The sequence below is a fragment of the Ascaphus truei genome, chromosome 12, assembly GCF_040206685.1.
Source record: "Ascaphus truei isolate aAscTru1 chromosome 12, aAscTru1.hap1, whole genome shotgun sequence".
NCBI classification, from domain to species: domain Eukaryota; kingdom Metazoa; phylum Chordata; class Amphibia; order Anura; family Ascaphidae; genus Ascaphus; species Ascaphus truei.
The window spans coordinates 5,712,839-5,734,578 of NC_134494.1; the positions used below are offsets into that span (position 1 = coordinate 5,712,839).

General features: G+C 51.5%; 2 protein-coding genes across 3 annotated transcripts in view; both read left to right on the forward strand.

Annotated features, from left to right (window-relative positions):
• The first annotated feature begins 1,069 nt into the window (after positions 1-1,069).
• Positions 1,070-21,740, forward strand: part of LOC142464336 (uncharacterized) — an 898,100-nt gene continuing 877,429 nt past the window's right edge. Inside the window, exon 1 of one of the 2 annotated variants that reach the window (XM_075567845.1) lies at positions 1,070-1,133. The gene's annotated coding sequence lies outside the window, so the exon portion shown is untranslated. The remainder of the gene's footprint in view (positions 1,134-21,740) is intronic. The other variant, XM_075567851.1, reaches the window with a different exon arrangement.
• The window catches only part of LOC142464299 (uncharacterized), a 397,523-nt gene continuing 381,193 nt past the window's right edge, over positions 5,411-21,740 (forward strand). Inside the window, 4 exon segments of the mRNA XM_075567777.1 lie at positions 5,411-9,362; positions 11,234-11,347; positions 17,062-17,962; positions 17,964-18,122. Coding sequence (XP_075423892.1) covers positions 17,286-17,962; positions 17,964-18,122 — 836 coding nt within the window. The 5' untranslated portion in view covers positions 5,411-9,362; positions 11,234-11,347; positions 17,062-17,285.

Consider the following 21,740-nt stretch of genomic DNA (forward strand, 5'->3'; position numbering starts at 1 on the left):
TCCCCCCACTCACTGTGCCTCTCTCCCCCCCCCCCTCACTGTGCCTCTCTCCCCCCCCTCAATGTGCCTCTCTCTCCCCCTCACTGTGCCTCTTGCTCCCCCCCTCAATGTGCCTCTCTCTCCCCCTCACTGTGCCTCTTGCTCCCCCCCCTCAATGTGCCTCTCTCTCCCCCTCACTGTGCCTCTTGCTCCCCCCCCTCAATGTGCCTCTCTCTCCCCCTCACTGTGCCCCTTATTGCAGTTATAGGGGGGGGTACAATGATAAGAGGGGAATGGGGTAAGAGGGGAATGGGGTAAGAGGGGAATGGGGTAAGAGGGGGATGGGATAAGAGGGGGGTGGGATAAGAGTGATCACCGGATCTGCTCCCGGGATCACAGGCCTAGGTTTAGATCACGCATGTGCAGAAGCTTGCATTGTGCTACCAATTCCATGTCTAGTCAAGGCAATCCCCCTGGACACGTTACATCCTGCTGTCACAGCCAATAGGAGACTTTCTTGTCTTGCACATGCTCACAAGCGCCACTGAAGCTAGAGCCGCCATCTTGGATAGGGGTTGATTTATGAGCTAATAAGGAAATGATCAGTAAGACTTATCAAATGTAATATATCCTCATGGATATTGAACATTATCAGTTCATCAAGTAATATGACGTCATTATGGACACCATATTGTACCTGTACATCTCCAGCCATTGATTGTACTGTGTATTTATTTATTCTGTATATTCTCTTTATTATTTCCATTCTTGTTTTTTGTGCGGGTGGGAGTGGGCTTTTTTGTATGGGATGTTTTGATTAATTAATTGATGATGTTCAATATCCATGAGGAAATATGACATTGATAAGTATTTTTGATCATTTCCTTAATAGATCATATAGGGGGCCCTATTAGCCATTATATCTTCTATGTGGGTTCTGAGCAAGCTGTATTACATAAGTATGGGCATATCCCTTATCCAAGACGGTGGCTCTGGCTTCAGTGGCGCTTGTGGGCATGTACAATACTAGACAGCCTCCTATTGGCTGTAACAGCAGGATGTGACGTTTCCAGAGGGATGGCATTGACAGCACCATGCAGGCTTCTGCGCATGCGTGATCCAAACCTAGGCCTGTGATCCCGGGAACAGATCAGGTGATCCCTCTTATCCCTCTTATCGTTGTACCTTCCCCTCCATATAACTGTTCAGTAGGGGGGGAAGAGATAGGCACAGTGAGGTTGGGGGCGGGGGGAGAGAGAGGCACAGTGATGGGGGAAGAGAGAGGCACAGTGATGGTGGGGAGAGAGAGGCACAGTGATGGGAGGGGAGAGAGGCACAGTGATGGGAGGGGAGAGAGGCACAGTGATGGGAGGGGAGAGAGGCACAGTGATGGGAGGGGAGAGAGGCACAGTGATGGGGAGAGAGGCACAGTGATGGGGGAGAGAGAGGCACAGTGATGGGGGAGAGAGAGGCACAGTGATGGGGGAGAGAGAGGCACAGTGATGGGGGGGAGAGAGAGGCGCGTGCAGCGATGGGGGGAGAGAGGCTCGCGCAGCGATGGGGGGGAGAGAGGCGCGCGCAGCGATGGGGGGGAGAGAGGCGCGCGCAGCGATGGGGGGGAGAGAGGCGCGCGCAGCGATGGGGGGAGAGAGGCGCGCGCAGCGATGGGGGGGAGAGAGGCGCGCGCAGCGATGGGGAGGGGAGAGGCGCGCGCAGCGATGGGGAGGGGAGAGGCGCGCGCAGCGATGGGGAGGGGAGAGGCGCGCGCAGCGATGGGGAGGGGAGAGGCGCGCGCGCAGCGATGGGGAGGGGAGAGGCGCGCGCGCAGCGATGGGGAGGGGAGAGGCGCGCGCGCAGCGATGGGGAGGGGAGAGGCGCGCGCGCAGCGATGGGGAGGGGAGAGGCGCGCGCGCAGCGATGGGGAGGGGAGAGGCGCGCGCAGCGATGGGGAGGGGAGAGGCGCGCGCAGCGATGGGGAGGGGAGAGGCGCGCGCAGCGATGGGGAGGGGAGAGGCGCGCGCAGCGATGGGGAGGGGAGAGGCGCGCGCAGCGATGGGGAGGGGAGAGGCGCGCGCAGCGATAGGGAGGGGAGAGGCGCGCGCAGCGATGGGGAGAGAGGCGCGCGCAGCGATGGGGAGAGAGGCGCGCGCAGCGATGGGAAGAGAGGCGCGCGCAGCGATGGGAAGAGAGGCGCGCGCAGCGATGGGAAGAGAGGCGCGCGCAGCGATGGGAAGAGAGGCGCGCGCAGCGATGGGAAGAGAGGCGCGCGCAGCGATGGGAAGAGAGCCGCGCAGTGTGTGGGGGGAGGAGAGACGTGCAGTGTGTGGGGGGAGGAGAGACGTGCAGTGTGTGGGGGGAGGAGAGAGGCGTGCAGTGTGTGGGGGGAGGAGAGAGGCGCGCAGTGAGTGGGGGGGAGGAGAGAGGCTCGACGTGAGGGGGAGGAGAAAGGCGTGGAGTAAGGGGGGGGGGAGGAGAGAGGCGCGCAGTGAGTGGGGGGGAGGAGAGAGGCTCGACGTGAGGGGGAGGAGAAAGGCGTGGAGTAAGGGGGGGGGGAGGAGAGTGGCGCGCAGTGAGGGGGGGGAGCGGCGCGCAGTGAGGGGGGGAGGAGCGGCGCGCAGTGAGGGGGGGGAGGAGCGGCGCGCAGTGAGGGGGGGAGGAGCGGCGCGCAGTGAGGGGGGGAGGAGCGGCGCGCAGTGAGTGGGGGAAGGAGAGAGGCGCGCAGTGAGTGGGGGGGAGGAGAGAGGCGCGCAGTGAGGGGGGGGTAGGAGAGAGGCGCGCAGTGAGGGGGGGGTAGGAGAGAGGCGCGCAGTGAGTGGGGGGTAGGAGAGAGGCGCGCAGTGAGTGGGGGGGAGTAGAGAGGCGTGCAGTAAGTGGGGGGAGGAGAGAGGCGTGCAGTGAGTGGGGGGAGGAGAGAGGCGTGCAGTGAGTGGGGGGAGGGGAGAGGCGTGCAGTGAGTGGGGGGAGGGGAGAGGCGCGCGCAGCGATGGGGAGGGGAGAGGCGCGCGCAGCGATGGGGAGGGGAGAGGCGCGCGCAGCGATGGGGAGAGAGGTGCGCGCAGCGATGGGGAGAGAGGCGCGCGCAGCGATGGGAAGAGAGGCGCGCAGTGAGTGGGGGGGAGGAGAGAGGCGCGCAGTGAGTGGGGGGGGGAGGAGAGAGGCGCGCAGTGAGTGGGGGGGAGGAGAGAGGCTCGACGTGAGGGGGAGGAGAAAGGCGTGGAGTAAGGGGGGGGGGAGGAGAGCGGCACGTAGTGAGGGGGGGAGGAGCGGCGCGCAGTGAGGGGGGGGAGGAGCGGCGCGTAGTGAGGGGGGGAGGAGCGGCGCGTAGTGAGGGGGGGAGGAGCGGCGCGCAGTGAGGGGGGGGGAGGAGCGGCGCGCAGTGAGGGGGGGAGGAGCGGCGCGCAGTGAGTGGGGGGGAGGAGAGAGGCGCGCAGTGTGTGTGGGGGGGAGAAGAGAGGCACGCAGTGTGTGGGGGGAGGAGAGAGGCGCGCAGAGTGTGTGGGGGGGAGGAGAGAGGCGCGCAGAGTGTGTGGGGGGGAGGAGAGAGGCGCGCAGAGTGTGGGGGGTAGGAGAGAGGCGCGCAGTGTGTGGGGGGGGACGGAGAGAGGCGCGCTGTGTGTGTGGGGGGGAGGAGAGAGGCGCGCAGAGTGTGGGGGGAGGAGAGAGGCGCGCAGAGTGTGGGGGGAGGAGAGAGGCGCGCAGAGTGTGGGGGGTAGGGAGGAGAGAGGCGCGCTGAGTGTGGGGGGAGGAGAGAGGCGCGCAGAGTGTGTGGGGGGAAGGAGAGAGGCGCGCAGTGTGTGTGGGGGGGGGAGGAGAGAGGCGCGCAGTGAGTGGGGGGGAGGAGAGAGGCTCGACGTGAGGGGGAGGAGAAAGGCGTGGAGTAAGGGGGGGGGGAGGAGAGCGGCGCGTAGTGAGGGGGGGAGGAGCGGCGCGCAGTGAGGGGGGGGAGGAGCGGCGCGTAGTGAGGGGGGGAGGAGCGGCGCGCAGTGAGGGGGGGGAGGAGCGGCGCGCAGTGAGGGGGGGAGGAGCGGCGCGCAGTGAGTGGGGGGGAGGAGAGAGGCGCGCAGTGTGTGTGGGGGGGAGAAGAGAGGCACGCAGTGTGTGGGGGGAGGAGAGAGGCGCGCAGAGTGTGTGGGGGGGAGGAGAGAGGCGCGCAGAGTGTGTGGGGGGGAGGAGAGAGGCGCGCAGAGTTTGGGGGGAGGAGAGAGGCGCGCAGAGTGTGGGGGGAGGAGAGAGGCGCGCAGAGTGTGGGGGGTAGGGAGGAGAGAGGCGCGCTGAGTGTGGGGGGAGGAGAGAGGCGCGCAGAGTGTGTGGGGGAAGGAGAGAGGCGCGCAGTGTGTGTGGGGGGGGGGGGAGGAGAGAGGCGCGCAGTGAGTGGGGGGTAGGAGGGAGATGCGCAGTGTGTGTGGGGGGGAGGAGAGAGGCGCGCAGTGAGTGGGGGGGAGGAGAGAGACGCGCAGTGAGTGGGGGGGAGGAGAGAGACGCGCAGTGAGTGGTGGGTAGGAGAGAGGCGCGCAGTGAGTGGGGGGTAGGAGAGAGGCGCGCAGTGAGGGGGGGGGGTAGGAGAGAGGCGCGCAGTAAGTGGGGGGTAGGAGAGAGGCGCGCAGTGAGTGGGGGGGAGGAGAGAGGCGCGCAGTGAGTGGGGGGAGGAGAGAGGCGTGCAGTGAGTGGGGGGAGGAGAGGCGCGCAGTGAGTGGGGGGGAGGAGAGAGGCGCGCAGTGAGTGGGGGGTAGGAGAGAGGCGCGCAGTGAGTGGGGGGGGAGGAGAGAGGCGCGCAGTGAGTGGGGGGGGGGGGGGAGAGAGGCGTGCAGTGTGTGTGGGGGGAGGAGAGAGGCGCGCAGTGAGTGGGGGGGAGGAGAGAGGCGCGCAGTGAGTGGGGGGGAGGAGAGAGGCGCGCAGTGAGTGGGGGGTAGGAGAGAGGCGCGCAGTGTGTGGGGGGGAGGAGAGAGGCACGCAGTGAGTGGGGGGGAGGAGATAGGCGCGCAGTGTGTGTGGGGGGAGGAGAGAGGCGTGCAGTGTGTGTGGGGGGAGGAGAGAGGCGCGCAGTGAGTGGGGGGGAGGAGAGGCGCGCAGTGAGTGGGGGGGAGGAGAGAGGCTCGACGTGAGGGGAAGGAGAAAGGCGTGCAGTGATGGGGGGAGGAGAGCGGCGCGCAGTGAGGGGGGGAGGAGAGAGGCGCGCAGTGAGGGGGGGGAGAGAGGCGCGCAGTGAGGTGGGGGAGGAGAGAGGCGCGCAGTGAGTGGGGGGGAGGAGAGAGTCGCGCAGTGAGTGGGGGGGAGGAGAGAGGCGCGCAGTGAGTGGGGGGGTGGAGAGAGGCGCGCAGTGAGTGGGGGGGAGGAGAGAGGCGCGCAGTGAGTGGGGGGGAGGAGAGGCGCGCAGTGAGGGAGGGGAGGAGAGAGGCGCGCAGTGAGTGGGGGGGAGGAGAGAGGCGCCATGACACACACACACAGCTCAACAGGCCGCCTCCCTCCTTCCCTGCTCCTCTCCTTACCTCCTCGTTGGCTCACTCGCGCACCACGTGACGCGTCAACGCTTCAGAACACCACCTTCTGGTAGCACTGGCCGGCTGACGCGTCACAGCACGTAGTGAGCCACAGAGGGAGGAGGCAGCGGGGATGGCGGCGCGTGCAGCCGAATTCCCGGTCTGCAGTGAGCTGCAGGGGAAAAGACGGGGTGGGAGTGATGGGGGCGAGGCCATGACGTCGCCCGGCAGGTTCGCCCTCATTGGCTGAACCGCCGGGGGGTGTGGCCTAGCGCTCCGTCGCTAGGTCTCATCTCAATTTTCGTGTATCCCTGAAAAACTCGCCGCACAGCGGCCCCCAATCACAGCGGGCCCGGCCTCGTTGAGGGACCAAGCCTAGAAGGAGGAGCGGGCCGGATACTTTGTTGAACCTTGTGACCATGAAAAGTCCCTTGGAGTCAGATCTCAGGTGATAAGTGCTGCGTGCGTTAGGGGTAGAGAGTTTGTTCAGATACGGTGGTATCTTGCCCAAGGAGTATTTAAAGGCAAGACAGGAAAGATGAACTTTGTGCCTAGACTCTAGTGATGGCCAATCTAGTTCTTTGAGCATTTTGCAGAGATGTGTGTTGTAGTTACATTGGAGGACAAAGCGGCATATTGAATTGTAGAGGGTGTCTCGTTTGCTAAGGTTAATTTCGGGTGCCGTGCCATATACTATGTCCCCATAGTCTATATTTGGTACCTGCATCTGGTGTGCGATGCGTGTTATGTCCAGCCGGCTTAGGGAGGATTTATTCCTGTAAAGTACACCTAGTTTGGCATAGGTTTTGGATGTCAGGGTATCAATGTGCAATCCAAATGGGAATTAAATGGGAGTCAAATCATATGCCCAGGTATTTAAAACTAGTAACCACTACAGTACCACTAGACTGGTATTGGAACTGTAGGAGAAGCAAAAATTACAGCAGCGCACAGCCAAGGGAGTCGGGGTCAAAATAGTAGCAAAAATAAATGTATTAGTTGGACATCACCAAAACGAGGTACCGAGATCCTCCTACGCGTTTCACATCTTTTGGTGTTTTCCAGTGAACAAGCAGTCCCATACGGTCCCTTCTTATAAATCTTGAATGTCACGCTGAAAACATCATGACGTCGTGCGTGCGCACCCACCCGCACTCCCTAACGTCAGAGTTCAGCACCAAATGATCATATCCATAGCTATAGTAGAGCCATGGCAGTTCTGCCTAACACACTAAACCAGCATGCAGCCGGATATCCAATCATTAAACAGAGACAAACAGCAGGGACTAAAGCCCTCACACTTTGGATGCTGCAGACTGCTTAAAGCAACATCAAGAGGGGAACGCACAACTAATACAACATGTAACAATAAACAAACAACTAGATAAAAGTCTGATCAACATATAAAGTACCTCCCTTTTGGTAGTATAAAAATACAGGAATAAATGGCACAAATCCATTATATTGACAATTTGGTCCATACAGTGCCATTACATTAATAAACATCCACATATACAGTGATTAATTCACAATGATTGATTCTAAATGAGAGAAAAAAATATTTTAAGATTGGAACAGCTCTGGCAGTTTTCCAGGTCTTAGGGATGTGTGATCTGCAGACAGAATAGAGTTGATTAAGGAAGCAAGTGGTTTGGCAATAGCTGGGGCACCAAGTCGTAGGAACTTAGATTACAGCAGATCAGGTCCACATTGGCTGCTTAGTTTTAATTTGAGGAGCTCTTGTGAAATCTCCTCTACAGATATTGGGACAAATTGAAAATTGTGGGCAGTGTTGGGAGAGGGTGGGGCTATAGGGGATCTCCCACATTGGACTTTGTTTGTAATTTGGAATGCATTTCGCTAATAAGTTAGTAGCACACCCCACAAAGTATTTATTTAATGCATTTGCAATGTCAGTGGGATTTGTCAAGAGTACTATCCTCCTTAATGATATTACATGGTTGTTGATGCTAGAAGGCTGGAAAATATTAATGACTTTCCAGAAGTTTTGCTGTATTTGATGTATTCTGGTGAAGATTGTCAGAGTAGTTTTGCGTGCCTTGTGCGCCTTGTGCGCAAATTCTGCAGGCATCTGTAGTTAAGATCCTTGGTAGTGCCAGTTATTTTGTAGCTTTGCCACAAGGCATACCTGAAATGGTAGAGCGCTTTAATGTAAGTTGTAACCCACGGAAGGTGGGCCCCATACTCTTATTCTGCGTGGTGGAGCGAGGGTATCAGTTTTAAGAACTCGGATTGAAAATAATCGAGCGCAGAATCGGGGTCAGGTAATAAGTCGTTTCTGTACCAGGGGCAGTTGGTAAGATCAGCCAGAAACTGTTGTGGGTTAAAGTTTCTAAAGTTTCTAGTGAGTGGAACTAGGGCTTGATTGGGGTGGTTTGATTTTCCTTACACTATTCCATGGTCACTGAAAATGGCAGGTAGGATGCCAGAGGATTGGATTCTGCTGGGACTAGAGGAGGGCTCAGGTAATTTTATTACTTGAGGGACAGTCTCTGAGCATATTTCATGCTCGGTGGCCAGGAGTACCGTATTCCAACGGAAGGCATCATCATATCTCCAGTCTAGGAGTCGTGCGGTTTGCCAGGCTCGGGGAGTTTCTTATTTGCTCACGAACTGTGAATGCAGACGCAATGGTGGAAACTCCCCCCACTGTGACCACGTGTTGCTGGGATACTTGGTGTGCCAAGGCCCATTCGTGTACCTCTTGCTTTGAGGGCACAAACATGATTCTGGTGTAATTTCGCGCTTGGATGGGCATCCAAGGTCTGAAATCTCAGCAGCGCCTCCAAATGTAGCGCACTTTCCCCCACCCTCTGAGAGATAAGGCGTCTTAGGTGTGTGTGGTGCTTTACCTGTGCTCACAGGAGGCCTGAACCTCCACCGCTGGGAGCATGAGGTTTACCTGATTCGATAGGTGACAGTGCCTCCACCTGCACGGGATCCTAACTAGGTGGGATAACCCTGTGCAGGAACAAATAATAATAGCACACAGTTTATAACAATAACCTTTACTGTGACACATAGATATATGCAGTGTAACTGGAACTAATAACGCTACTGCTTACAGCTATACCGTCGCCATGCAGGGCCTTATCCCACCACCATGTAACCCACACCGTGTCCACAGTACCTGATGGGGCTCTCGGCTCCCAACCCCACCTGGTGTCCAGAAGTATACAACCCCCACCCCTATATGTGGTCAGCGCTGCTACTATGGTGTGTGTACTTGGTTGGTGCACTTTAAGACATAGGTACCTGCCGGGTGCTCCAGCACCCGGCACGCCAATGGAAAGATAAGAGGGATCCGCCGATCCAACGATATCCTCTGCGACGAGTCCGCCTCCGCATGGGATGGCTCCCGCATGGATTGATCCACCGTGAAGATAGTCTCTGTCTCGGCAACAGTAGTCTGGTCCCAGATCACAGGTATCAGGGTCGTGCAGCGTAGCAGCTGTGTCCCTCAATTATTAAATAGCTAATGGGGCAGGGTCCCTACATAAGGGCCTGTCCCTGTAGCAGCCACAATCTATTAACGTGAGTCGGGGCCTAGCTGGGGCCTAGGGGGATCTGGCCTAGTGCAGAGGGTCACAGACCTCTGCACACACCCCTCTTACCCCTATCCTGTCCCAGCACCGACTGGCGCTTTCTAACACGCGAAATGTATCTGTCTTGTGCAGGGTCAATTCTGCAGCCCTATATGTTGTTCTAGCTCACATGATTCTGCAGCCCCAGTGGCTGTTAGGGGTTGTAGTCCCCTTGGAGCCTTCCCTGCATTAGACGCCGCTTGCGCTATAATCTGCGCATGCGTGCGTTCCCTTGACAACTGCCCCCCACAGTACCAGTGCTCACCGGACACTCACACACTCCACACTGCAGGAAGCACAGGTCAGGATCCTTTGTCACAGCCCCTTTTTTTGTTTTTCAATCACTGCTTATCAGATGCATTACCAGTGTCACATTGTTCCAATTTATACTTGCATTGTAATCACTATTTCACTTAATAGAGGTTTCTTAGTGCCCCACTTTTATTTTTTGTTCCCATTTATTGTTGACCTTAAGGGGCTTAATTTTGGGTTCACTTACCTTCACTGTTTATATGTATTCACATTGCACACTGGTTTTAGCACTGCACAAATAGAGCCTAGATTTGTATTTGTGTTAGACATGATAAGGTTTAGCAGAGATAATGGCTGCTACTTCCGATTGATAAAAGGTCATGGAGGCCTGAAACGTCGCTGTATAAGTCTTTTTATAATCTGCCATTAAAATGTAAGTTACTATTTATCCTTCAATGTTAAATGCAGGGGCCTTTTGCTCTGCTGCTTTCTGATTGCACACTACTGTATATGTGAATGGTTTTTCTGTCATACCGAGCTGGTCCATTTGGAAATTTTCTTAATATCCTATAAACTGACACGTGTAATAGGGAGATCCTATAAACTGACACGTGTAATAGGGAGATCCTATAAACTGACACGTGTAATAGGGAGATCCTATAAACTGACACGTGTAATAGGGAGATCCTATAAACTTAAAACCAGAGACATAACATAAAACACAGACAAAGCTCAGTGCACATCCAGAAAACTTATATACGGTACAGTGCCTAAATATACATGTATAAATAACTAATAAATAAAATGGTCTTTTAGTTTAACATTTTGGCCAAATTGTTGTAAGCCCCTGAACCAACTGTCGGCAGACCACGTTTCAAGGGTCCCTAACACTAATATAGATTCTTAATAACCTGTGCATTGCCAGGAAGAATGATTTATAATGAATCTGTCAAAATTAGTTGCAAAAGTTCTAAGTCTGATTGAAGCTTTTATTAACCTGTACATTACCAGGAAAAGCACTCTGTAATAGATTTGTCACAATCACACTGTAAGCAAGCAAGTTCCCCTGAGAGTGGGAGATGCCATGGAGTGAGCTTTTAACCATTTAAATGTGGGAGGGAGTGAGCTTCAATTAGGTAGGAGGTTGCCACCCTCCAATCAGCTAAGACTAGCTGAACAAGAATTGTAAAACATACAGGACACCTACAAGCTCATATTGAACCCCCAAAATAACCACAACATATATATAAGCATATAAGTTTCACAGAGGAGTGCTACTGAGCATGGCAATATATATATTTAAAACCAGAGACATAACATAAAACACAGACAAAGCTCAGTGCACATCCAGTGAAACTTATATACGGTACAGGGCCTAAATATACATATATAAATAACTAATAAATAAAATGGTCTTTTAGTTTAACATTTTGGCCAAATTGTTGTAAGCCCTTGAGCCAACTGCACGGCAGACCACGTTTCAAGGGTCCCTAACACTAATATAGAGTTATGTCTCACTGGTTTTAAATATATATATTGCCATGCTCAGTAGCACTCCTCTGTGAAACTTATATGCTTATATATGTTGTGGTTATTTTGGGGGTTCAATATGAGCTTGTAGGTGTTCTGTATGTTTATAGATCCTATAAACTGACACATGTAATAGGGAGATCCTATAAACTGACACGTGTAATAGGGAGATCCTATAAACAGACACGTGTAATAGGGAGATCCTATAAACTGACACGTGTCATAGGGAGATCCTATAAACTGACACGTGTAATAGGGAGATCCTATAAACTGACACGTGTAATAGGGAGATCCTATAAACTGACACGTGTAATGGGGAGAACCTATAAACTGACACGTGTAATAGGGAGAGCCCATTAATATCCTATTTCTTTTGTTTCACGTTGTCAGGATAATTATTTCTTTTCTAACATCTCCTGGATACAGAGAGGCCCCAACCGTTCATCTCCTTTCCATTTATTAGGAGCAAACAAGAGGAAAATATCTTCAGACGCAGCTTCTCCTGTAAGTAACTGAAAACCTGCCAAGTGACTGTGACGCTTCAGTTTATGTTCAGGGTCCCCCTCTGAGGCTACGGCCCCGCTGTCTGCACTGCACGCACGCCAGGCTGGGGCGGGAGAATTTGCTGTGGGCGCGGGCTGTTAGAGGCCCCGCGTTCTTCCCCCAGGCATTTAATTTAATGCCGGGGGAGGCGTGAGGCCTCTGTAACCTCACTAACGTACTGGCACCCTGGTCTTCGGCGATGCGTCGCCATGGCGACGCACCTCAAATGACGCGGTGGGGTCATGTGACCTTGAAAACCGGGCCTGTTTGCGGCCCTCGGGGACTGGAATTGTGCAGGTCCTGTGTGTACAGTACTGTAATTAAAAACATTTCTTTATTAATACAAGTTAAAACACGCAACATCTCCTTTATTAAAGTACAGAAAGTCAAAACATGTACAGCACAACAGTATGGTGTTATTAAAAACATTTCTTTATTCATAAAATTTAAAAAACGCAACATCTCCTTTATTAAAGTACAGAAAGTCAAAACATTTACAAAAAAATAAACAACAGTTGAACAGACACGCAAATTCGATCCCCACCAGATTGTCCTTCCAGGGCCGATGCCTTGTATGGCACAAAATGCCATTAATGGAGTCTCGAACGATTTTCATTAAAGGATCTGAAATTGAAAAATAGCGCCGCAATTCCTCCACAATAGTCCTTAAATTTTCAGGAAGCGCCCTTTTTTCGCGATTTCCTTTGTAGTTTACATTTTTGGGCCACCCGCAGTACACCAAGTATGACACATGGTGCTTAAAAATTAACATGGCAACCTTCTGGGGTAAACCAGCACTCATCACTCTATACTTCTCCCTGAGTGCCAGTGGCAGCTCGCGCAGGATGATGTCGGGCACCGTATCGATGCAAGCGTATGTAGGTTGGGTTCTGGGATCGGGTGTTCTTCTGTGAGCGGGTGTGCTTGTGGCGGCGGGCGAGGGTAGGTTGTCTGGGAGGAAGCTTTCCTCCTGTCTTGGTCGCCGTGTTGTCTCCTGGCGTGGTCTTGACGGGGTTGTCATGTTATCCTCCTCAACGGCATACATGTACACAAATTCTTCTGGTGGAGGGAGTGCGCGTGGTGTTGGAAGGCGGTCGAAGGTCCCATTCATCACATCCATGCCACCCTCCTGCTCCGGCGTCGGGGATACAGTGGCATGAACACCGAGCAAATTATGTATCCCCGCTATGTCAGCCTCTATCTTCTGCATCCGTTGATCCATATTTAGCATGGTCTCTAAAAGCAGATCTATCTTTACCAGCATAGTAGTATTCCCGGGGATGTCCACACTTAACCCATTCAGCATGCGGTCTAACGAGCTGGTTCTTGTGCATGGCGTGCTGTGGACATTTGGGTGGATGGGTGCTACGGAGGATGAGATGGGGGTTCATGGAGAGAAGCAGCAGCGTCTTCGAAGAGGGATGGAGAAAGCGACCTGTTGATTTCCGGGCGAGAAGCTGACTGTGACTGGCTGGTGGCTGAGACTGTGACTGGCTGGTGGCTGAGACTGTGACTGGCTGGTGGCTGAGACTGTGACTGGCTGGTGGCTGAGACTGTGACTGGCTGGTGGCTGAGACTGGCTGGTGGCTGAGACTGTGACTGGCTGGTGGCTGAGACTGTGACTGGCTGGTGGCTGAGACTGTGACTGGCTGGTGGCTGAGACTGTGACTGGCTGGTGGCTGAGACTGTGACTGGCTGGTGGCTGAGACTGTGACTGGCTGGTGGCTGATACTGTGACTGGCTGGTGGCTGACTGTGACTGGCTGGTGGCTGACTGTGACTGGCTGGTGGCTGACTGTGACTGGCTGGTGGCTGACTGTGACTGGCTGGTGGCTGACTGTGACTGGCTGGTGGCTGACTGTGACAGTGACTGGCTGGTGGCTGACTGTGACTGTGACTGGCTGGTGGCTGACTGTGACTGGCTGGTGGCTGGTGGCTGGTGGCTGACTGTGACTGGCTGGTGGCTGACTGTGACTGGCTGGTGGCTGAGACTGTGACTGGCTGGTGGCTGACTGACTGTGACTGGCTGGTGGCTGACTGTGACTGTGACTGGCTGGTGGCTGACTGTGACTGTGACTGGCTGGTGGCTCACTGTGACTGGCTGGTGGCTGAGACTGTGACTGGCTGGTGGCTGACTGTGACTGGCTGGTGGCTGAGACTGTGACTGGCTGGTGGCTGACACTGTGACTGGCTGGTGGCTGACACTGACTGGCTGGTGCCTGACACTGACTGGCTGGTGCCTGACACTGACTGTGACTGGCTGGTGCCTGACACTGACTGTGACTGGCTGGTGGCTGACACTGACTGTGACTGGCTGGTGGCTGACACTGATTGTGACTGGCTGGTGGCTGACACTGACTGTGACTGGCTGGTGGCTGACACTGACTGTGACTGGCTGGTGGCTGACACTGACTGTGACTGGCTGGTGGCTGACACTGACTGTGACTGGCTGGTGGCTGACTGTGACTGGCTGGTGGCTGACACTGACTGTGACTGGCTGGTGGCTGACACTGACTGACTGGCTGGTGGCTGACACTGACTGTGACTGGCTGGTGGCTGACACTGACTGACTGGCTGGTGGCTGACACTGACTGTGACTGGCTGGTGGCTGGTGGCTGACACTGGCTGGTGGCTGACACTGGCTGGTGGCTGACACTGGCTGGCTGGTGGCTGACACTGGCTGGCTGGTGGCTGACACTGGCTGGCTGGTGGCTGACACTGGCTGGCTGGTGGCTGACACTGGCTGGCTGGTGGCTGACACTGGCTGGCTGGTGGCTGACACTGGCTGGCTGGTGGCTGACACTGGCTGGCTGGTGGCTGACACTGGCTGGCTGGTGGCTGACACTGGCTGGCTGGTGGCTGACACTGGCTGGCTGGTGGCTGACACTGGCTGGCTGGTGGCTGACACTGGCTGGCTGGTGGCTGACACTGGCTGGCTGGTGGCTGACACTGGCTGGCTGGTGGCTGACACTGGCTGGCTGGTGGCTGACACTGGCTGGCTGGTGGCTGACACTGGCTGGCTGGTGGCTGACACTGGCTGGCTGGTGGCTGACACTGGCTGGCTGGTGGCTGACACTGGCTGGCTGGTGGCTGACACTGGCTGGCTGGTGGCTGACACTGGCTGGCTGGTGGCTGACACTGGCTGGCTGGTGGCTGTCACTGGCTGGCTGGTGGCTGACACTGGCTGGCTGGTGGCTGACACTGGCTGGCTGGTGGCTGACACTGGCTGGCTGGTGGCTGACACTGGCTGGCTGGTGGCTGACACTGGCTGGCTGGTGGCTGACACTGGCTGGCTGGTGGCTGACACTGGCTGGCTGGTGGCTGACACTGGCTGGCTGACTGCGGCTGACTGGCTGGCTGACTGCGGCTGACTGGCTGGCTGACTGCGGCTGACTGGCTGGCTGACTGCGGCTGACTGACTGACTGACTGCGGCTGACTGACTGACTGACTGCGGCTGACTGACTGACTGACTGCGGCTGACTGACTGACTGCGGCTGACTGACTGACTGACTGCGGCTGACTGACTGACTGACTGCGGCTGACTGACTGACTGACTGCGGCTGACTGACTGACTGCGGCTGACTGACTGCGGCTGACTGACTGACTGCGGCTGACTGACTGACTGACTGCGGCTGACTGACTGACTGACTGCGGCTGACTGACTGCGGCTGACTGACTGACTGACTGACTGACTGCGGCTGACTGCGGCTGGCTGACTGCGGCTGACTGACTGCGGCTGACTGACTGCGGCTGACTGACTGCGGCTGACTGACTGCGGCTGACTGACTGCGGCTGGCTGACTGCGGCTGGCTGACTGCGGCTGACTGACTGCGGCTGACTGACTGCGGCTGACTGACTGGCTGGCTGACTGACTGACTGCGGCTGACTGACTGACTGACTGCGGCTGACTGACTGCGGCTGACTGACTGACTGCGGCTGACTGACTGACTGCGGCTGACTGACTGCGGCTGACTGACTGACTGCGGCTGACTGACTGACTGCGGCTGACTGACTGCGGCTGACTGACTGACTGACTGCGGCTGTGACTGACTGACTGTGGCTGGCTGACTGTGGGTCACTGTGACTGTGGCTGGCTGACTGTGGGTCACTGTGGCTGGCTGACTGGGTCCCTGTGGCTGGGTGACTGTGGCTGGCTGGCGGGTGACTGTGGCTGGCTGGCGGGTGACTGTGACTGTGGCGGGTGACTGTGACTGGCTGGCGGGTGACTGTGACTGGCTGGCGGGTGACCGACTGTGACTGGCTTGTTTGGGTGACTGTGACTGGCTTGTTTGGGTTGAGTGGGTGACTTACCTTGACCGGGTGGGTGCTGCTTCCTGCTTCCTTGCTGCTTCCCCCCTCCGGCCCCCGAATTCCCCTTGGCAGCTGCCCGAGGTGGGCACGTGGGGGGAGGATGCGGGAGGTGGGCTCGGGGAATGCACAGGCGAGGGGCGCACGGGAGGTGAGCAGCTGGGGGGGGCGAGATGCCAGGCGGCTGCAGCATCCTCCGCAGCTGCTGGGTTTGCGCGTGGGAAGTGAGTTCTGGGGGCGAGGCGCGAGGCTGGTAGGCGGCTGCAGCATCCCCCGCGGCTGCAGCACGGGGCAGGAGGCGCATGCGGGGGATGCAGGGTTGGCGCGTCCCCGCCCTCCGTCCCACGTTGGGAGGGGGGGAGCGGGCCGGGCCAGGCTCACAAGCAGCAGGCAGGACACCCTGCGGGACCTCGGCTCTGCGGATGCGCAATCGCCGCCATTTTAAAATAAATAAAATAAATGTATAAAATAAATAAATATATATATATATACGCTCGCTCTCGCTCACTCACACCCTCTCGCTCACTCACACCCTCTCGCTCACTCACACCCTCTCGCTCACTCACACCCTCTCGCTCACTCACACCCTCTCGCTCACAATCTCTCACTCTCTTACTCTCTCTCACACACACTCTCTCTCACTCACTCACACTCACACACTCTCACACTCTCACACACTCTCACACTCTCACACTCTCACACTCTCACACTCACACACTCACACACTCACACACTCACAGACTCTCACACACTCTAGCATCTGTTCAATACACACACTAGCATCTGTTCAATACACACAACGTGCCTGGCTGCTGCCTCCTATCCTATCACCTCCCCTGTTTAAAAGCTGAAAAGGAAATGAAAAATTGGCAAGGTGCCAAAAATTACGGCTCATTACTGAATGAATAGTGTCCACAAATTTTCCAATCAGCTTTCAGAATTGAAGGAATTGTCAGAGTCTTAGCCTATAATACCATTTACAAATATATTCAAGGACAATACACGTAATTTTGAAAGGGACATTTGTGTAGTTTATATCTTTCATTTCTAAATAGATATGCAGAACTAGTTAAATATATGAAGAACATTGATCCAGGGAGAAATTGGATTTCCTTTACGGGGAGGAGGGGGAGGAATATTTATTTCCATTTATGAGACATTATTGGAAAATGATTAATTGGACTGTTTATTTGCCTTCCTCTGGGTGAATGGAAATATAACTATAATTTAACAATATAACTTTAATGATATGATTCAGTTGCACAATTTGAAGTTTATACATGTTGAACTCAATTAACATGTGTCTTTCACATTCAAATGTATTTTGTTGCATTGCAATGTTACATTAATACGTTTTCTCACCATAGATGTATCTTCAGCCCATGACTGATCTGTGAACAAGAAGCAATATAAGAAATATCTCAAACATCATAAATTACAGGAGGTGTTAATGTATATATGTTTTAAGGACTTCCATTTTTGGGCAATTGATTGGGTGAAGTTTACAAGAATCTTGGCAGAGCATTCCTATACATCAACAGCATTTTACTAAACTTACAGACGCCACAAAGAGGGTTTAAAGAGCAGAGACATGAAATCCTATAACTGCTCTGAATGTAGGAAAAGCTTCAGTCAAAAATCGCATCTTGTTTCACACCTAAGAATCCACACAATGGAGAAGCCTTATAACTGCTCTGAATGTGGGAAAAGCTTCAGTCATAAACATTCTCTTGTTACACACCAAATAATCCATACAGGGGTGAGACCCTATAACTGCTCTGAATGTGGAAAAAGCTTCAATCAGAAATCAACTCTTGTTACACACCAAAGAATCCACACAGGGGTGAAGCCATATAACTGCTCTGAATGTGGGAAAAGCTTCATTGATAAATCACATCTTGTTACACACCAAAAAATCCACACAGGGGTGAAGCCCTATAACTGCTCCGAATGTGGGAAAAGCTTCAATCAGAAATCAGATATTGTTACACACCAAAGAATCCATACAGGGTTGAAGCCCTATACCTGCTATGAATGTGGGAAAAGCTTCAGTAATAAATCACATCTGGTTACACACCAAAGAATCCATACAGGGTTGAAGCCCTATACCTGCTCTGAATGTGGGAAAAGCTTCAATGACAAATCAACTCTTGTTAGACACCAAATAATCCATACAGGAGTAAAGTCTTATAACTGCTCTGAATGTGCAGGAAGCTTCAATCGGAAATCAACTCTCGTTAAACACCAAATAATCCACACGGGAGAAGTTTCATAACTGCTCTGAATGTGGGAAAAGCTACGGTACTAAATCACATCTTGTTACGCATCAAAGAATCCATACAGGAGTGAAGCCTTATAACTGCTCTGAATGTGGGAAAAGCTTCAGGGATAAATCAAGTTTTGTTGCACACCAAAGAATCCACACAGGGTTGACACCCTATAACTGCTATGAATGTGGGAAAAGCTTCAAACATAAATGTAGTCTTGTTACACACCAAATAATTCATACAAGAGTGATACCTTATATGTGTTCTGAATGTGCGAAAAGCTTCAGTTACAAATCAACTCTTGTTAGGCACCAAAGACTCCACCTCAGGGGTCACACCGTATAACTGTTCTGAATGTGAGAAAAGCTTCAGTCAAAATAAAATCTTTTCAAACACAAGATAATTCACTAAGTGTTGTCTCCCTCTAACTATTCATGTGAACATTTACAAATCACAGATTGATAGACTCATGAGGCAGCTGAAGGAAGCTAATGATTACTTCAGAAGGAAGGACATTGGAGGAATGGAGATATGTATCACATGTTTTCTATCATTTGCTAATTGGACATATTGCATTATGGGGATTGTGGTGCTATTTAAATGTTGTTATTGGGATTGCATGTTATGCCACTATGTCACTTGATGAAGACCTTGACGGTCGAAACGTTGTGTTTGGCTCAATAAATGAGTTTGGATTTCAAATCCGTTGTGCCCTGTGTTCCCTCTCTCAAAAATTTACAATATCCCATGAAAAAAAAATACACAAAATAAATGGAACAATATATATTTTAGGGAAATTACAATTGCAAACGCTCGCCCTGATATGCCTGTGACGATGGAGGGGATTTGGCCCGGGATTAAAAGGGTTGCACCCCATTTGGCCACCCCTGACCTCACCTGGGAGTCAAAGGGTTAACTGGGCTAAGACCCAGAACTGTGATTTAACCCCTGTAATGACATGTACATGTGTATTCCCCTGTTCCCTTGTTCCCTTGTAATGTCTGGTTAATCAGTGTCTGCATCACACACACACTAGAATCCATCCAACAACTTTATTAACAAGAAAACAAAAACAAAACAATACCTATTTAATATAAACTTACATATAGACAAAATCTAGCATAAATAATTAAAAACATGCTGGAATAAAAGAAACACAATATTAGTCGACTTAAAATAGACACCATCATTACTTGCATAAAAAGATGTAACTAGAAAAAAGCGTAGGATAAAGAAAGGAAAACAGAGATACAGAGATAAATGATACATCCCCTAGGTACAGAGGGGTGGTGAGCTAAAGATTCAATAAAGTGCCCAAATATCCACCTCCTCATTTAACCCCTTAGGGGACATAGTATCTAACTTATGTATCCAATATGTCTCTTTAGAAGACAATGTTTTAACTCTGTCCCCTCCTCTTCTATTTATAGGAATCAACTGAATCCCCTTAAAAGTGAGACTTGACGGATCTTTATTATGGTGTATCAGGAAGTGTCTAGATACACTATGTTTTTCAAAACCATTTTTAATATTTCTGACATGTTCCTGAATCCGAACTTTAAGGCTGCGTTTGGTTCTGCCTACATATTGATACCCACACGCACATTCCAATAGGTATACAATATGTGTAGAGGTACATAGAATAAAGTCATCAATATTAAAAACTTCCTTCGTTACTTGTGAATAAAAAGTGTATTTGTCAGGATGTTGGTATTTACAAATCGTGCAATTACCACAGATATAGTTGCCTTTTGGTTTAGGCCCTAGCCAGTTCTTTTTCGATGTAGTATTGCTCTTACTTATAAAAACATCACTAGGAGCTAACAAGTTTTTGATATTTTTTGCTCTCCTGTAAATAAACCGTGGTTTAACGTCAAGATGTGATCCCAAAATGGGATCATTGCACAATATACCCCAGTGTTTGTTAAAAACCTTTTCAATGTCTCTATGAACCGAATTAAAGTCTGTAATGAAAGCCACATTAAGAGTGTCCTTTTTTGTGTTTTGACCTTCTTTATTTTTAATCGTGGATCTATTTTGAACTAACATATCCTTACGAGTCCTAGAGTCTATCAGTTTCATATTGAAACATAATTTTCTGTTTCTCTCCACTTTCTACCTACAGGTTTGCGGAACTGCAATGGGTACTAGGTTTGCCCCCAGCTTTGCAGACCTGTACGTGGGAAGGTGGGAGTCTCAGTTTATCATGCCCGACCAACCATACCACAGGAATGTCGTTGTGTGGAGACGCTACATAGACGACATCCTGTGTGTGTGGGATGGTGATTACGATTCAGCAAGTGCATTTGTAGCCAACCTTAATAGGAATGACTACAACCTTGAGTTCACACACAAGGTGGATGCCACCCAGATAGATTTTTTGGACTTAAGATTAACTTCCAAAATGGATGGCACCGTGGAGACTGAGACCTTCTTTAAGGAGGTGGATACCAGCAATGTGCTGATGGCGAATAGTAATCACAAAAAGACATGGATAAACAACATACCAGGGGGGCAATTTGTGAGACTCAGACGTAACTGTAGTAGTTTAGAGGTTTTCAACCAACAGGCTAACAAATTATTTTGGAGATTTAGAGAGAGGGGATATCCTAAGGAACTTCTAGAAAGAGAGATCATAAGGGTACGTAATATGGATCGTAAGGATATGTTAGTTCAAAATAGATCCACGATTAAAAATAAAGAAGGTCAAAACACAAAAAAGGACACTCTTAATGTGGCTTTCATTACAGACTTTAATTCGGTTCATAGAGACATTGAAAAGGTTTTTAACAAACACTGGGGTATATTGTGCAATGATCCCATTTTGGGATCACATCTTGACGTTAAACCACGGTTTATTTACAGGAGAGCAAAAAATATCAAAAACTTGTTAGCTCCTAGTGATGTTTTTATAAGTAAGAGCAATACTACATCGAAAAAGAACTGGCTAGGGCCTAAACCAAAAGGCAACTATATCTGTGGTAATTGCACGATTTGTAAATACCAACATCCTGACAAATACACTTTTTATTCACAAGTAACGAAGGAAGTTTTTAATATTGATGACTTTATTCTATGTACCTCTACACATATTGTATACCTATTGGAATGTGCGTGTGGGTATCAATATGTAGGCAGAACCAAACGCAGCCTTAAAGTTCGGATTCAGGAACATGTCAGAAATATTAAAAATGGTTTTGAAAAACATAGTGTATCTAGACACTTCCTGATACACCATAATAAAGATCCGTCAAGTCTCACTTTTAAGGGGATTCAGTTGATTCCTATAAATAGAAGAGGAGGGGACAGAGTTAAAACATTGTCTTCTAAAGAGACATATTGGATACATAAGTTAGATACTATGTCCCCTAAGGGGTTAAATGAGGATGTGGATATTTGGGCACTTTATTGAATCTTTAGCTCACCACCCCTCTGTACCTAGGGGATGTATCATTTATCTCTGTATCTCTGTTTTCCTTTCTTTATCCTACGCTTTTTTCTAGTTACATCTTTTTATGCAAGTAATGATGGTGTCTATTTTAAGTCGACTAATATTGTGTTTCTTTTATTCCAGCATGTTTTTAATTATTTATGCTAGATTTTGTCTATATGTAAGTTTATATTAAATAGGTATTGTTTTGTTTTTGTTTTCTTGTTAATAAAGTTGTTGTTTTAAAAGTAAACTACACATCTTCCCTATCACGCAGACCATTACCTATTATAGATGATTGGTCTATCCCTAATTGGTTGACCAATAAGGTATCTATGTGAGGTATTTA